The sequence below is a fragment of the Hyaena hyaena genome, unplaced genomic scaffold, assembly GCF_003009895.1.
Source record: "Hyaena hyaena isolate Hyena2069 unplaced genomic scaffold, ASM300989v1 scaffold_29, whole genome shotgun sequence".
Classification (NCBI taxonomy): domain Eukaryota; kingdom Metazoa; phylum Chordata; class Mammalia; order Carnivora; family Hyaenidae; genus Hyaena; species Hyaena hyaena.
In genome coordinates, this window is record NW_024080661.1 from 911,117 (window position 1) to 928,132 (window position 17,016).

At 55.5% G+C, this 17,016-nt stretch overlaps 1 protein-coding gene across 1 annotated transcript; it reads left to right on the forward strand.

The window, feature by feature from the left end:
• Positions 1-1,884: 1,884 nt before the first annotated feature.
• Positions 1,885-5,880, forward strand: NEUROD2 (neuronal differentiation 2). Its single transcript, XM_039227828.1, has 2 exons — positions 1,885-1,910; positions 3,074-5,880. Exon 2 carries the CDS (start codon positions 3,079-3,081, stop codon positions 4,222-4,224), a length of 1,146 nt encoding a protein of 381 aa, XP_039083759.1. The 5' UTR covers positions 1,885-1,910; positions 3,074-3,078; the 3' UTR covers positions 4,225-5,880.
• Positions 5,881-17,016: the final 11,136 nt, after the last annotated feature.

A 17,016-nucleotide genomic window follows, 5' to 3' on the forward strand; every position in this document is an offset into this window, starting at 1 on the left:
CCAACTATCTCTCGAGAGCCTCAGACACCAGACCCCCTTCTGCAAGGCCTCCATAGCCATTGTATGTGCCTCTGTCTAAAACCGGATTCATTCTACCGAGCATCCAATCAGTGTCTTACCAGCCTGAGGTCCTCTCTGGAGGCTCCCCAAGGGAGAAAACTGTATGTGCCCAAATAGAGAGTGAAGCCCCTGTCTTGCTCAGCATTGCGCCCACCACAGTGCTTGGCACATGTCTGACATCCAAGTGTGTGTGCTTAAGGTATAATTGAAGTTGTCTGTGAATACGTAAGCTGGAGGATGGGGAGGGACAAGAAATGTGGGTCTGAAACACACAAATGCTGAATCAGGGTGTGGACAAGCGGTTCCGTCACCTGGTTGTGATTACCTGCTCACACACATGTATCTGCCTGAGTCAGGGTGTGTCTCTACTTCCTGCATCACAGGGTGAGGAACAGGGGTGTGTGTGTGTGTGTGTGTCTAAAGCTACCTCCCTCAACTGATGCCATTTGCATCTGTGTCTGGCCCAGTGAGAGAGTTAAAAGGTGAGCTCTGAGAGAAAATAGCCATTTCCTTCTTTATCAAGACACCTGTCTGACGCACCTCCCCTTTGTCCCTCTGAAGACTGTTGGAGTTGACTTCAGTATTTCAGTATTTTTTGTAGGGGGAGGAGAATGCTGAGTGTTCTCCAGGAACTTCAGGCATTTTCCAGCCCAGCCCCCCTCCTTCTCTCTTAAATAAGCAAGTCTGAAGGCCAGGAGAGGAAGCCACTGGTGGGATGGTTGCTTGTCTAGCAGGGGAGGACATGAGAGAGGAGGTGAATGAGAGATTTCTGGGTTAGGAATCCAGACTGGGACCCTCTCCCTCATTCCCGATGGTGGGTACACAGGCTTATCCCAGAGGCTCTTCTCCACCCCCACCCCAACCTACATATGCCCCCGAACACCCAAGGAAACCTCTCCCATAGGCTGACTCCACAGATATACACACATGTCCCCTCAGACACACACACGCCCATGCAGAGGCATAGACATCCAGGCAAGTCTTTCCTTTTCTCTGTCTTTCCCTTGGTTTGAATTTCGTTCAGCCACATATGTTGTGTGTGCGTGAGGGTGGGTGGGGGAGGGGCAGACAGGGATGAGGGATGGCATAGTGCCAACATCTACCTATGGGGTTGGGCCAGGGACGCCCCCCACGCCCACCCTGGGAGGGGGCCTCAGCTGTCCCTTTGTGACTGAGGGGATCCTCCCAGGGAGCGGGGGCAAGCATAGAGGTCCCTTCTCCAGACCTGAGGCTTGGTCCCTGACCCACCTTTGGGGGCCTGCAAGGGAGGAAATGGACAGAGCAGGACCCTGGAAAGAGCATAGATAGAATTGGGGGCCACCACAAACCCCCAGTTTCCAGCCTTGTCACCCCATTGTTCCCAAGTGGGGGGCTCTGTATCCAAGGGGGGCAACTCCTCCCACTTCCCTCTCAATCCCTGCTTTCCCTGCGTTGGGCGGGGAGGGGAGGGCGGCAGAGATATTTATTTATTTCCTTTATTTATTTAATTTTTTTTTTTTTTTTTGGAGTAGAGAGTGACAGATGGCGGCGGGTCCCGGGGGAGCCGGCTCTCCCCCAATGCAGACGCATGCCAATCACCGTCTCTCATGTGATAGCTGCTGCCCGTGACGTGCCAAGCCCATATGGCCTGGCATAGAGGCTGGTACCCCGCCTGGTAGAGATGCCACACTCGCTCCGCGGTTCGCATGGCGCTCTGAAGACGCCGGCGCCCGCCGCCTTGAGGAGCCGCTGCCCCCGCTCCCTGAAGATGGGGGAACAATGAAATAAGCGAGAAGATTCCTCTTCTCCCCCCTCTCTCTCTTGCCCCCCTCCCCCCCTCCCCTCCCCTCTCCCCTTGACTCCTCTCCGAGGTAAGTTGTCCGAAAGGCAGCTAGATCTGACCCGCCGGTTGCGGGGGGGGTGGGGAGGGCGGCTGCTTGGGCCGACAAGAGGGTCTCTAAATCCTCCCTTCCTGGGACGATGCCCCCTCGTAGGGTGGGCATCGGAGGCGCCCAGGGTTCCCTCTCCCCTAGGGGCTGCAGCTCAGGGGGCTATGGAGGGAGGCGTATCTGCCTGCCATGGGCTTGGGGAGAAAAGCAAGATCATGGTGGGGGGGGATGAAGAGGCTGAGATGGGGACCCCCCCCCCGGCATGGTTGTCCCGGAGGAACCTGCGACCTTTCCTCACCACCAAAAAAAAAAAAAAAAAAAAAAAAAAAAAAAGGAAAAGAAAAAAGAAACGAAACAAATTTGATACCCCCCACCATCAATACCGAAATACAACGAGATCTGGAGAGTCGTGAAGGAGGGAGGCAGTTTGAAGGGGGTAAAGGGGTCCCTGACCGCAGGGGAGACGGACGGGGCTCGCTTCTCTCCGTCTCCTCCCCATGCCCGGGTTCCCAGGTCCTCGCCGCCCGGAGCCGGCTCCGAGAGCCGGGGACGCAAAGGCTAGGAGAGACGGTCCTCCCGCCTCTGGAACTGGGGCTGCGGGGGTGGGGGCCGGGCGGAGGGCGGCGCGCGGCCAAGTTGCAAATTGGATTAGGGAGCGTGGGGGTGAGAGCCGCGGGAGGGGTGGGGGAGCCCGGTCGAGGGGCCCGGGCCGCCAGAGCAGCCTTGCGGGGCAGCTGTCCCCACCCGCGGCCGCCCAGCCTGGCTCCACAGCCCGGAGAGAACCGGCGTTCAGGGCGAGCGCGTCGCCTCCCCGGGCGAAGATGTCCGTTTCCTAACGCCCGGACTCGGTCCCTGCCCTGACCCGGAGAAGCCCCGAGCTCGGGCAGCGGCCCCTCATTCAGGCAAGGGGCGGAGCCGGGGCCCAGCGCTGGGGAGAGGGCCTGGGCCGAGAACCCGGGCCGGCAGCCGGGGACAGGGCTGGGCCGGCTCTGGGCGGGGCAGGCGGAGGAGGTGGGCATCCAGGGCACCCTGGGCGCCGGGACTTGGGGGTGGAGGCGAGCTGGGGGAGGGGGGGCGGCCTGACCCTAGCGCGTCCCTCACTCAGTGCTATCTGTCTCCCCTTCCTGCCCGCGGGGCGCCCTCAGGCACCATGCTGACCCGTCTGTTCAGCGAGCCCGGTCTCCTCTCGGACGTGCCCAAGTTCGCCAGCTGGGGCGACGGCGACGACGACGAGCCGAGGAGCGACAAGGGCGACGCGCCGCCGCCGCCGCCGCCGCCGGGGCCCGGGGCTCCAGGGCCAGCCCGGGCCGCCAAGCCAGTCCCTCTCCGTGCAGACGAGGTGCCAGAGGCCGCGCTGGCCGAGGTCAAGGAGGAAGGCGAGCTGGGGGGCGAGGAGGAGGAGGAAGAGGAGGAGGAGGAAGGGCTGGACGAGGCAGAGGGCGAGCGGCCCAAGAAGCGCGGGCCCAAGAAGCGCAAGATGACCAAGGCGCGCCTGGAGCGCTCCAAGCTGCGGCGGCAGAAGGCGAACGCGCGGGAGCGCAACCGCATGCACGACCTGAACGCGGCGCTGGACAACCTGCGGAAGGTGGTGCCCTGCTACTCCAAGACCCAGAAGCTGTCCAAGATCGAGACGCTGCGCCTAGCCAAGAACTACATCTGGGCGCTCTCGGAGATCCTGCGCTCGGGCAAGCGGCCCGACCTGGTGTCCTACGTGCAGACGCTGTGCAAGGGTCTGTCGCAGCCCACCACCAACCTGGTGGCAGGCTGCCTGCAGCTCAACTCGCGCAACTTCCTCACGGAGCAGGGCGCCGACGGCACGGGCCGCTTCCATGGCTCTGGGGGCCCATTTGCCATGCACCCCTACCCGTACCCGTGCTCGCGCCTGGCGGGCGCACAGTGCCAGGCGGCGGGCGGCCTGGGCGGCGGCGCGGCGCACGCCCTGCGGACCCACGGCTACTGCGCCGCTTACGAGACGCTGTACGCGGCGGCGGGCGGCGGCGGCGCGAGCCCGGACTACAACAGCTCCGAGTACGAGGGCCCGCTCAGCCCCCCGCTCTGTCTCAATGGCAACTTCTCACTCAAGCAGGACTCGTCGCCCGACCACGAGAAGAGCTACCATTATTCTATGCACTACTCGGCGCTGCCCGGCTCGCGGCCCACGGGCCACGGGCTGGTCTTTGGCTCGTCGGCTGTGCGCGGGGGCGTCCACTCGGAGAATCTCTTGTCTTACGATATGCACCTTCACCACGACCGGGGCCCCATGTACGAGGAGCTCAATGCGTTTTTCCATAACTGAGACCTCGCGCCTGCCCCTTTCTTTTTCTTTTGCCTTTGCCCGCACCCTTGTCCCCAGCCCCCCGAGCGCAAGGGGACCCCCACCTATCCTGGCGCCGGGCGCGGGGAGCGGGCCGCCGGTACTGACCCTCTCCTGGGCAGTGCAGTCCTCTTACCAGTGGGTGGCCCGTCCCAGGAGCCTCGATTACCCCAGGGGACTCGCCTTCTCTCTCCCCAAGGGGTTTCCTCCTCTTTCCCAGGGGTAGTTCTCCAGGGATCCCTCCTAGGGCACTCCCTGGAGACCACCCCCCCCCATTCCCAATCCCTACACTTAGGTTTCCTCCTCCCCTTCCCCTCTGCAGGCCCAAAGGCATTGGCAAGGGGGCAGCTGAGCTGTGGGATACCGTTTTCCTCTATTGTTGTCGTTGTTATTATTATTATTATCATTATTATTATTATTATAACAGACACCGAGCTGCCATGGCAGAAAGGAGCCGGGCGCCCCCTCTTTCTTGAAGAGGGCATAAGTCAGGGCGCTCGAGCCTGGACCTGGAACACCCTCTCCCCAACCCCTAGTCTCAGCGTTTCGTGATTTTAATTTTGGCGGGAGGAAGTGTGGATTGAGAGGAAAGAGAGAGGCCAAGACAATTTGTAACTAGAATCCGTTTTTCCCCGGTTCCTTTTTTTAAACAAACAAACAAACAAACATACATACAAAAAAAAAAAAAAAAAAAAAAGCTAAGAGGCGACGGAGGCCGAACGCAGAGTCCGGATCGGAGAGAAAACGCAGTAAGAACTTTTAGAAGCAATAAAAGGCAAAAAATACTACTACCAATAATAAAAAGACACAAATATCTATGCAAGGAGGTTCTGACTGAGCCTAGCGGCCCGGCCCGGCCCCGGGATGCCCCTCCCGGCCCGCGGGCCGCGCCGCCCTAGCGCGGATCTGTGCACTTTGGTGAAGTGGGGGCCGGCGCCGCCCCCTCCCCTCCCCAGGTTCTTACAATCAGTGACTCGGAGATTTGGGGCCCCAGTGCCACTGCCCTCCCCCGCCCCGTCCCCATTGTGCGTCATGCTGTTTTTTAAAAACCTGTTTCCAAATTTGTATGGAATGGCAAACTGTTGGGGGGGTCGGTTTGGGGAGGGGGGGTTTGCATGAGAGACATACACACGCACACCACACCGCACGCACACGCAGGCCAGGCGCCGGCGTCCGGGGGCAGAGCCGAGGAGACCTCGCCGACCCCCCTGCTCCCCGCGGGCAAGCCTCAACTCGGGTTGAGGGTGGAGACCAAGACCTGGGGACAGCCCCGCCCCTGCCCGACTGTGCCTAGGTGGGCGCAAGGCGCCGGCCATTTCCGGTGGCTGGAGAGGAGGTTTTTGTCTGATGCGTCCTCTTGGCTCTGGCTAGCAGGTGGGCAGGGAGGGGGCTGAGGGTTCCTTCTGGAAGTTTCCCAGAAAAGGGGGCAAAAGGAGAACCTCTCCCCACCGGAGGCAGGAGATCAGGCATCCAATGCAAAAATGCAAACCCACAGGCGACACACCCACACACTCACCCACACACACGCAATTTTACCTTCCTCTTGTAGCGAAGATGAAACTCCCGTCGGACACCCGAAGTGCATTGCGTGTTTCTGTTCAGTTTAATGACGATTAATAAATATTTATGTAAATGAGATGCAAAGCCGGACCCGGTTTCTCACAGTGGCCTCATTTCATTTGGGGAATTGAGCTGGGGCTCTGGGGGATGGAGACACAGAGTCAAGTGACTGTGCGGAGGCCAGGTACAATGACCCCCGGACATTCCTGGGTGGGATTTCCACCCTACAACCTCCCTCACAACCATCCACTGGGCACCAAAACAGCTACACTCACTGCCCCTCCCAGACCTTACACAGACTTACACACTCTCCTAGCACAAAGCATTGCACTAATCTCCTTACACTCCTTCAGTTCCCAAACATGCACCTCCTTTGAAAACAAAATATCTTTTCATCACTGAAAAATAAGGCAGTTGGGAGCAGCCAGTCATTTTACAACCTCTGCCCACTGTTGCAAAAAAAGAAGTGCAGGGAGATAAAGAGACAACCATTTAAGCCAGACAGGGATATTTTTAAATAAAAAACTATAAGGTCATGAGGATGAAATATTAATGTAGGTAGTCTTTTTGGTCTTAAATTTGTGTTTCAGTGGACTCAGGGGAATCAGCCATTTTTCGTCTCAGGAATATTGAAATTTATAGTGGTGTCGATGACGTTGCAGGGACATCCCGGGGCTGTATGAAGGGTCCGAAACTAGGTGCCCACCCGGAAGAGTGGAGCTTGACATCCCCATGAGTTTCCTGACAGGACATCGGGAACCCTCCTGGTCCCCACCTGGACAGCCTCCTTCCTGCCTGGTGCTGCTCCAGACAGAGGGAAGCCCTCATCCTAGGGAGGTGGAAAAAGGGGACCACAGAGTAGCTGGTGCTGCCCAGGCTGCTTCTTCATCTCAGACGAGACAGCTTCACAATTCTGTTTCTCTGAGCCTCAGGGGCACAGGCATCTCTGAACTGACTTCCCTGAAAGGACCCTCCTTTAGACATTGGTGCCCACTGGACCCGTGGAATATTTGAAGGGGGGGAGTCTAAGTCCCAAAGACTAACATCCCCAAAGCCTGAACACGGTTAGGAGAACCGAGACTGTTTCTGATTAACAACAATAACGACAACGACAACGACAACAACACTGTTGCTTGTTTTAGAGCTGAAATGGGTGGTGTACTGTTGGGGCTGGATGCTAAGGTTTTTAAAGATTTGATCCAAGGCCCCAGAAGGAGAGTGCCCTGACAAAATCGGGGAAGGAAAAGGTAGTGGAAGGAAGCTTTAAATGTAAAAGCATAGATCGGATTATACTGTCTGACCTTCAGTTTGGTGGCTCCCTTAAGTGACCACTTCCAAACACTCTATGTCTCACCAGTGGAGACGACGATGCCCTCTCTCACCCACTGCTGTGGGCTCACCGAGGCCGGGAGGCTGGGAGCTGTTCACTCCCAGGTGCTGACTCTCGTCCAGTCTCTTGCTTTCCGGCCGCAGAGGGAGGCGGCTCGAGTCGGCCCCAGGGAGCTTGGCACCGCGCGAGGCCCTTCCCAATGCCTGGCTGGAATTCTGGGCAGAATTCTCCTGCGGTTTTTATAGAATTTCACTGGAATCCTCTCAAAATTTCACTCTAGAATTCTCATAGGATCATATCTCTAAAGTGAGGTTAAGAAGTGGACGCTTCAACCTAGCATTCACCTCTGTCAGTGGTCTAAGGGGATTTAATAAACCTCTGAGTCACCCCTATTTTTGGGAGAAAGGACTTGACTGCCTTCCTCCCCCACTTCTTCCATGATGTATGAAGCTAGGCGCAAATCCCAGACTCAAATCTGGAGTCTGGTCTGCTCATGGCATGGGACAGGCCTGGCAGGGACAACTAGAGAGAAAAAGAATTCGGCACCCATCCCGAGGCCTGAGTCTTATCCTGCCCTGGAAACAAGGTTAATTGGGCTTCTTTCCCACTCAGCCTGTTTCTCAGAACCCACTCTGAAGTCCTGGGCTGGGCTGCATCCAGGTGGCTTGGGGCCGGAAGCAAAAGACCCCTCCACGTGGCTTCCCTGGCCAGACCACAGACTCTTACACTTCACTCTTCCATGTGCCTCGGTTAGGTTTTGGAAGGTGTATTCCAGTTCATTTTGAGAAAGATGTTGATGACTATTGAGCCACGGCACCTGTGGACGCCTCAGGCAAGCGGAGGTGCTCTGGCCCCTTTTGGGGCTGGGATCCCCAACACTTCTGCCTCTGCCTCCAGTGAATTCCAGCGAACGCACAAGCTACCCCTTCCCCAATTCCTAACCCTTCCCCCACACTCTCTGCACTCTGGCTGTGCTCTAGCCTCCCATTACCCTCCTCCCCAACACTCAACTTCCCTGGTGAGATGGCCAGATGAGCAGGAGAAGAAGATGCGGGAGGACACGTGGCCCCAAACTCCCCCTCGCAGGTTGTTTTCTCTCCCTGGCTCTCCCGCTTGCACGCACACACACAGAGAAGCTCTAGGAACAGAAGGAGGTGTGTAGGGTGGGGGAGAGGGAGAAAGCTAAAAGGGGCCAGAGCAGTGGTAGGGAGGGGGCAAGGGGAGATGTCTTAGAGAGGACACCCTCCCTGCCCTAGCTGGAGCAGTGGGATCTCCAAGCACGCACCAGCAGGCTCAGCTCAACCCCTGGGCTGTGGAAACCTGAAGGCTGTGACCGGGATCAATCAGGAAGGCATCTTCCTCTTGATTTTCCCACCCCTATCTGAAGTCAAGCATTTGGAAATGACAGGGAAACAGAGATGTTTCTGAGTCCAGGCCATTTGTCCATCAGGGGGAAAGGGAGGAAAAGCCTTGCTGCTTTTCTCCTCTCTGCTTAACCAGCCACAATCGACCATGAGCCCCTGATGCCCAGTGAAGCCCCAGCTCTGATTTCATCACCTCATAGGTCAACCCAATAAACCACAGTTCAGGGAAACTAAACCCCAAGGGAGTCAGCAACAGGGAAGCCCTGGCACTCCCTGGACTCCGTCGGGTTGTGTTTGCTTCCCTCTCTTTCTGTTTTATGGGAAAGTCCACAAGCCTGAGGATGCAAGGATTGTCCATAGAGGTCAGAGATTTCCTTCCCTCTTGGATGACCTTTGCTTTCTCCTTTTCCCCAGAATATTACACCTGAAGTTGTCTACTCCTCAGAGGAGAAATCTGGATTTGAGGGGACATTGAGACTGAGGGATAATTCTAGATTCCACAGTTTAGTTCTCAAGGAAGATGGGAAGAAAGGGACAGCGTGGGCCACACCTGACCAGCCTTGGCCTCTGTCTCCACTCCCAGGCTCGTCATGTCACAACAGGGGTTTGATCAGACTCCACACTTGACCTGCTTCTATGTGTTCAAATCAGAAAGTTTCTTTTTGTGAGATGTGGAAGGGGGCAGATGGGCCTCGGCAGTCATAACAGGCTTCCCAGTTCACAGCCCAAGACGTTGTCACTTTTCTTTTTCTAAGGCTGGGGCACGAAAGCCCCAGACCCAGAGGAGAGGGGAGGACCTGGACTTTGAGAAATCTGGAAAGCCTGCTCCTTTCCCAAATCCTGAATCAGTCTCTTGATTTTCTGTCCTGCATCTTTAAAAATTCTGGACATGGAGAGGGAATGTGAAATTTAAAAATTCTGGACAGTTTTCCTTGGTGAGAAGTGGTAAGAAAGGGCACAGCCACCTCAGAAGGACTGGTCTGCTCTCTGAAGCCTTCTCCATCCTAAAGCACTGGGATGGGAGCAGCCTGACCAGGCAGAGCCAGCAGGAGACGGCTGAGAGGAAGGCTGGGTGCAGGGTCAGGAAGGCAACCAGTTTCTCAGGGGCAGATGCCAGAAACTGGGAAGTGGTGGGGTGCTTAGCCTCCTGATGTAAGGAGAAGCTGGGGGTGCTCAGAGAGGAAAGGACAAGGGAACCCCTAGACACTGGCAATGCCAAGAAAGCTGGGTACTGTGTTGGGTGGAGATGCTGCCCAGATGTGCACCAGGGTGTGGCTCTGGCACTGCAAACCCGCCTCCCTCTTAGAGCGCAGGAGGGCAGTGCCGACTCCCCAAACACGCTGGGGCTGCAGGGCTCCAAACCTAGAGTGTGTGCCTGGTATTCGGTTGTTCAAACCTTTCTCTTAGCTTCTCTCCACCTCCGGATTCGTCTCATTCCTCTTTTTGGAATTAATTGAATTAGGAACGGGTCTTTCTGGGATGCTTCCGCCTCGTGCCCGAGGCAGCGCTGGCCAGGAGGCCAAGGCCGCCAGGTCATGTCCCGCCGGGGCGAAGGAGCCCCCAAGCCCCTTTGGGGACCCGCGTGCCAGTTCCTACCCTCAGCCAAGTCTTCGCCAAGGGCACAGCTGGGCGGGGTCTGGGCAGTCCGCCCGGCTTGGGACATCTGTTCTCGCCAGAGTCGCATTAAAGGCAAGGGGTGGGGGGTGGGGGGCTCAGAACCAACCTCTCAATCCCGAGAGCCGATGCCTGCTTTCTCGACCGCAGGCGGAGGCAGTGGGGGACACCTGACTTGTAGAGTCTCTCTTTCCCCTCGGGAAAAGCGAGAGAATTGGTATGGGGCAAGTGGGGCTTTCTTTCTTGCCTTGTCTCTCCTGCTGACCGAACAGATGCCACATCGGGCCTCACTCCTGGAAAGCAACGGGGTACTCCTGCCCCGCGGGAGCTGCGCAGAAGCCTCCGGAGGCGCGGGCGCTCGGGATCCCTCCGAGGCTTCGGGCCGGCGGGAAGCGGTGTGGATCCCGCTTGCAGCGAACTCCAACTCGCGCTCGCTGGGCTCCGAGGCGAGGCCGAGGCGGGGGCGCCGCGCAGGGGAAGGGTTAAACACAACTCAATGAAAACTTCGAAAACATTTGGATTTATATTGGGGGGAGGGCGGCACTTAAAAAAAAAAAAACAAACCTGAGAAGGACCACAAAGCCCCTAAGCGAAACCAAACCAAAATCCTTAACTACTGATCATTTTGTAGAAAAAGAAAAATCCCTCAGACACTTCTCCCTTGGTGCCACCACGGAAAAGCTCCCGCCTGGCCAAGCCCGGCGCCTGGACACCCCTTCAGCACCCCAGTGCCCTGGCACCGAGCCCAGGTCGCCCCCTGCCCACCCTTCGCTCCCGTGTTGGTGCCAGTCTGTGCCACTCAGCCGGTGCCCGGTGCCCGGTGCCAGGCGCGGGGGGAAGGCGGGGAGGAGCCGAGGCTCCAGCTTAAATTCCATGGCATCTGTTCATTATTATACAGTGAGGATTTTTATATGGACAGCTAAATTAAAGACAGATTTTTGCCAGAATTGCAGATCCCATAAAAATGATGACACAGGATGGGGGCTTTTTCTTTAAAAAAAGAGAGAGAGAGACAGAGAGAGAGAGAGAGAGAGAAAGAAAGAAAGATTAAAAAACACAACCCAACAAACCACAACCCCAATCCCTCTGTGCCCCTCTCCTCTGATGTCAGTGAGTTTCTTTGGCCCCTTTGCCTTCCCCTTCTTCCACAAGCACAGGCTGCCCAGGGAGAATCAAACCCCAGCAGCTCTTCATGCCCAGCCTGCTCACAGATGCCCAGTGACCAACCAGCTCTCTCCCACAGCTGCTGGGGCGGGCAGAGGCAGAATGGCCAGGTCAGGTATGGAGGGTCAGGGAGGTAACTGGAGCTGAGAGGGAGTGCCAGAAAGGGGCAAGAGTCAAGAGGCTTGACCTTTCTGCATTCCTAACTCAAAGGGCAGGCTGAGTTTTTGGCTGGTTGCCAAGGCGGGGGTGGGGTGTGGTGGGGGCAGCTGGTGAGGACCAGGCATGTGGGGCCCTTCATTCCAGTACATGGGACAGCACCCACTGCCCCCTCTTCAATAGAGAGGGTGATACAATAAATTGAGCACTGGGCACAATTTACCCAGGAGCAAGAGTTCTGGAATTTCTAATTTCAGAGATTCTAGAATGCTGGAACCTGCACCAGGTTGGTGCGTTCCTAGAACTTGCAGGGATTTGGGAATTCTGGGTCCTACAGGGAGCAGATCTCCCAGACCTCTGTGGTTCTGGTTGCAACGACTCAAATGTGAAGTTCAGGGATGATTTGCGGGGCCCTGGGGGAGCCTGGAAAAGTGTGGGCATGCGACTGGGGGAGGGCTGAAAAAGTGAGGGCCATACTCAGGAGCTCAGGTGTGTCCCCTCAAATTAGTGGGGGTCTTTCTTATTTTTCTTTCATTATTTTTTTTTCAGAGAGGAAAAATAAATATCTGTGGAGTTCTGTGTCCTCCAGACAATTGCTCTGCCTGTCTGTAACTCTGTCTGTGGGGCTGTCTGCTCATCTCCCTCGGATTCGGATTCGGAGCTGACAGAATTCATATCAGAAGAGCGAACGCAGGGACATCTGTGTGCGGAATGACTGTGCCTACTCGAACCTGCCAATCGCTCCTGGCACGAGCTGGGTAACAAATGCCTGTTACCTCGGAATGCTGGCGGGTGGGGGGAGGGTGGGGGAGGGTGCCTGGCACCACCCCCGGCTGCCAAACCCTGCCAAGGCCCCCTCCTGCCCTCAGCGGGTCCCGCCCCCTTCCCCGAGTTGGGGGTCCATGGAATTGGATTGTTCCTTAATTAGCAGTGATTAGAAAATTTGGGTGTCTCTCAAACCGGGGCCAACCCGGGTATCCTTGGCCTCCCTAATCTCGATCCCCACTCCCCTCCAGCCCTCCCTCTGTTTTCCGGATTAACTCTGGGTTTCCACCGAGGGCAGGCAGGCGGCCAGTTGGGGGTGGGGTGGCTCACGGAATGCAGGGAAGGGGGTCTCTGGAGGGAAGAATACCGCCGAAGTTGCCAGGAGGAGTTTCTCGCGAAGTGTGTGGCTCTGTATGGAGGGTTTGCATAGACGCGGATGGCAGGATGGGTTGTGAAGCGGGGCAGAGATCGAGAGGGACGCGGACTGAGAGACAGGGCTTGAGGAGATGCGGAAGATGGGAAGGAAAGAGAAAAGAAGGCAAGAGGCGGGGGCAGCGCCGACCCGGTTCTCTTCGCTCCAGGAGGCTCCGGGATTCGGCCCAGCCTGTCGCCGTGACCCCACGGGCATTCCCCGCCTCTGGGCCGGGGCCTCCGGCCGAGCTCCCCGATCCATCAGCCGGTTCTGCTCTCCGAGGTGGGGGAGGGGAGGGCGCTACGCCACAGCCAGTGCCAGCTGGGGGTGGGGGTAGTTATTGCGAGGAGGGGCGGAGAGCACATCTAAAATTCCGAGACATCTGTTCACCCAGGGAGGAGACACTGGGCGCAAGAAGGCTGGGCGCCCCCACCCCACCCGCTTTGCCAGCCATTCCAGGGGCGGGACTCCTTCACTCCCCATGCCCCTATCCCCAGCCACCAACGCTGGCCTGCAGAATGGGGTGCCAAGCATGGGATCGGGTTGGGGAGAGTGGAATTCAGGAGCTGCTATGTTACTGGTGGGTCCTTAGAAGGGGAGAATCAGGGCTCAGGGGAGGGTTGAAAGGGAGGGTGTGGAGGGACGTCTGTCAGAATAGATCTCCCCAGAGCATCCATAGACGACCCCCCTCCCACACACACATATACACATACACATAGACTTGGCCATCATATACATTCAGATATAAATCCTCCCATTCCTGGAATACATATAACTGGCCCCCTTTGCACTTGGTCACTTATTCATTCAAGCAATCTTACTGGATGCTTGGTTTCTGTTGGCCTTGGGCTAGATACCGGGGAAGTACCTTCCTATGCATCAGGAGCAGTGAGCACATTCAGATACCTAAGTGCACACTGCCCTCACATTCACACAGACTCTATTCTTAATGGGAGGGGGAGGGGGAGGGAGTTCCGGTAACAACATCATCCCCCTCTTTCTGTAGGCATTTCCCCAGGGGAACCCGGGACAAGGTCTAGGAGCCCCAACAGGGGGCTCTGGACCCACTGCCAGTCACTGGTCACCTACTTACCTATTCCCTGTTGGTGGGAGACCCTGCCCCCAGACTTTGCCTGAACAAGCTCCAGCCTCACTTCCCACCAAGCCTTGATGACCATCTCTCTTTTTTCCATGCCCTGGCCTGGCACCTGCCCTTCCACGAGGGCTGCCCTAGCTGGGCCGACAGAGGCCAGGCCTCTCAGCTGGGAAATGTCCATGTGGTTGCTACTTAAAAACTGATTTATGAGGCCGTGGCGGCTGCGGAGGCTTGGCCTGCGGTCCTGGTAGTAATCAAGGGCATATGCCCATCTCGCCTGGCACTGCCCAGCTTGTGAGCCCAGCCCTGGCCTCTGCTCTCCTGCTGGGAAGAGAGAAGCATAAAAGGTACCAAGTCCCTTTCTCTTCAAACTGTCTCTCTCCTCCTCCACTCCCTTCCTTTTCTTCCTCCTCCTCTTCTTCCCTTTCCTCTCTCCCTCCTCCCTTCATTCCTCCTCCTTCCCTCCCTCCCTTTCTCTTCCTTCTCTCCCAAGTGGCACGGACCAGCCTGTGTGCCGGGCTGGCGCTCACAGCTGCAGCCCATCTGCTATGATTGAATGGTGACAGTGATGAGACAGGAGCTGGGGGGAATGGGAAGACATGGGGGCTGCCCTGCCACCCCCCACCCCTCCTTGTGCCAGTCCCCACATGCTTCCTTGACCTCCAGAATGAGACCATCTATTTTGCCTGTACAGGGTGGAGAAGTCCCACCCCTCTAAGTAGTGAGGGAATTTCTTTCCTCTTACCTAGATTCCTTAGAAGGAGCAGAAGGGTAGGTAAAAAAAAAAGGGGGGGGGAGGGATTGGGGTTGGAAGAGAAATCTGGAAGAGATGACCCACATGTTCACACCTGTATAAGCTTGAGTGGGGTGTGGGCAACAGCCCTAAATAGGCTGGAGTGCTGAGGCTCCAGTCTGGGCAGGGAGGCACTGATGGAGGTCCAGGATCCAGCTTCTTCAGGAATCCAGGAAAACATCCATGACAGTCCTTGGTGGGTATCCTGTTCCCTAGACGCTGTCACTTTCTTTACCATGGGGTTCTCCCTTTGTACCCCAGAATATCTGCTGGCTTGCTCTGTCTTCAGGAGCAAATTTGAAGGTCCGGGAAGTCATCGCTCTCCATGATGCCCAAAAGAAGACCGATAGGTTAGACCTATAGGCTTGGCAGAAAGATCTAATTAAACATGAAGAAAAATCAACCAGCTGATTCCAGTGCAAGACCAAAATCTAACAACAATAACAATGGGAACTAATATATATGTGGAGTGTATTATGCATCCATAACTGACTTAAAATAAGCTTTATAGGGGAGCCTGGGTGGCTCAGTTGGTTGAGCGTCCAACTTCGACTCAGGTCATGATCTCACAGTTTGTGGGTTTTAGCCCCGCATCGGGCTCTGTGCTGACAACTAGCCTAGAGCCTGGAGCCTGCTTCAGATTCTGTGTCTCCCTCTCTCTCTAACCCTCCCCTGCTCATGCTGTCTCTCTCTTTCTCTCAGAAAAAAAAAAAAAAAAACCATAAAAAAAAAAAGCTTTATACACAAGCTAGTAATTATCTCATACCCCATGAGGTTGGGACTGTTATCACACCTATACTTCAGACAAGGACACTGATGCATATATGACTAGCTTGTATCCTAAACCTAGCTTTCTCTTGGTAGGAATAAAGAGAATAATTAGGAGGTCCAAAAATTTTTAGGAACACTAACCTTTCGGGGTGCCTGTGTGGCTCAGTTAGTTAAGTGTCCGACTTCGGCTCAGGTCATGGTCTCGCAGTTTGTGGGTTCGAGCCCCACGTCGGGTTCTGTGCTGACAGCTAGCTCAGAACCTGGAGCCTGTTTCAGATTCTGTATCTCCCTCTTTCTCTGACCCTCCCCCACTCATGGTCTGTCTCTCTCTATCTCAAAAATAAATAAATTATATAAAAATTTTTAAAAAGGAACACTAACCTTTCTTTTTCACTCACTTTTCTCCTGCCTCTCTTCTCCCTCTACCTGCTCCTTTCCCTCAGTCAACTCAGTACCTTCTCTCCAGTGGATGCCCATACATGTGGCTCTTTCTTCCTGCCACTGCTCATATGCAAATAGGTGGAAACACCCCCAAGCAGGCACTCACTGTCCCTATGCGCACTTGAGGAAATCCACATGAAGACTTAACTGCTTTTAATCTCATCTTCTGTGATAGGGTAGTTGTTCTTCACATCTGTAATCCTGGCCCATCAGGTCTCCCTGGGCCCTCCCAAAGCTCTAGGTGGAGGATGCCATTGTGAACAGCTGCAGAACTGGCCTGGACTTCCAGTCTAATCTGGGCCCCCAGGAAGCAATTTGCTCCACCTTTCCCTGGACACTGGAGTATGTCTGGGTGACTCATGCCCTCCCTCATTTCTGCCATCTGCACCTCCATCCTCCCCTTTTCCTTTCTCCAATCTCTTTCCCCTTCCCTTTCTTCTTTCATCCTTTCATCCATCTTCACACAATATTTCTCCCTCTTTTCCTCCTATTTTCATTTCTCATCTTTCCTTTATTCCCTCTTGCCTAGTTTTTATATGATAAACCCTTTAGCTTTTGAAAAGGACATTGGGCATGCCTCATATTCCATAAATTTCACAACTAACGGGAAGCTAGTAGGAGAGCATCCCTACTAGGCAATGCCACCAGAGAGTTTTTATCTCAAGAGAGGGAGATAGGAACCCATAATCCAATCTTGTGGATAAGCATTAAGCAGTCACTAAATCCCTACAATCCTCAGAACAAATCCAGATCAACATTGCTGTCCACTTTCCCAACATAAATTGGGATAAGAAATCAGGTGGGGAGGGGCGCCTGGGTGGCTCAGTCAATTACACGTTTAACTCTTTATTTTGGCTCAGGTCATGATTTCATGGGATCAAGCCCCATGCTGGGCTCCTTGCTGGGCATGGAGCCTGCTTAAGATTCTCTCTCTCTCTCTCTCCCACCCCTGGTCTCTCTCTCTCTGTCAAAAAAAAATGGAAGGAAGGAAGGAAGGAAGGAAGGAAGGAAGGAAGGAAGGAAGGAAGGAAGGAAGGAAGGAAGGAAGGAAGGAAGGAAGGAAGGAAGGAAGGAAGGAAGGAAGGAAGGAAGGAAGGAAGGAAGGAAGGAAGGAAGGAAGGAAGGAAGGAAGGAAGGAAGGGAGAAAGAAAGGAAGGAAGGAAGGAGGGAGGGAGGAAGGAGAGAGGAAGGAAGGAAGGAAAGAACAGAGATCAGGTGGGAGGTATTTGCAGGGTTATGATAGAACTTTCTTGATGTCTGCCTCCTTCCTCTATAATTTTAAAGTCTTCCAGAGCAAGGAGGCACCTG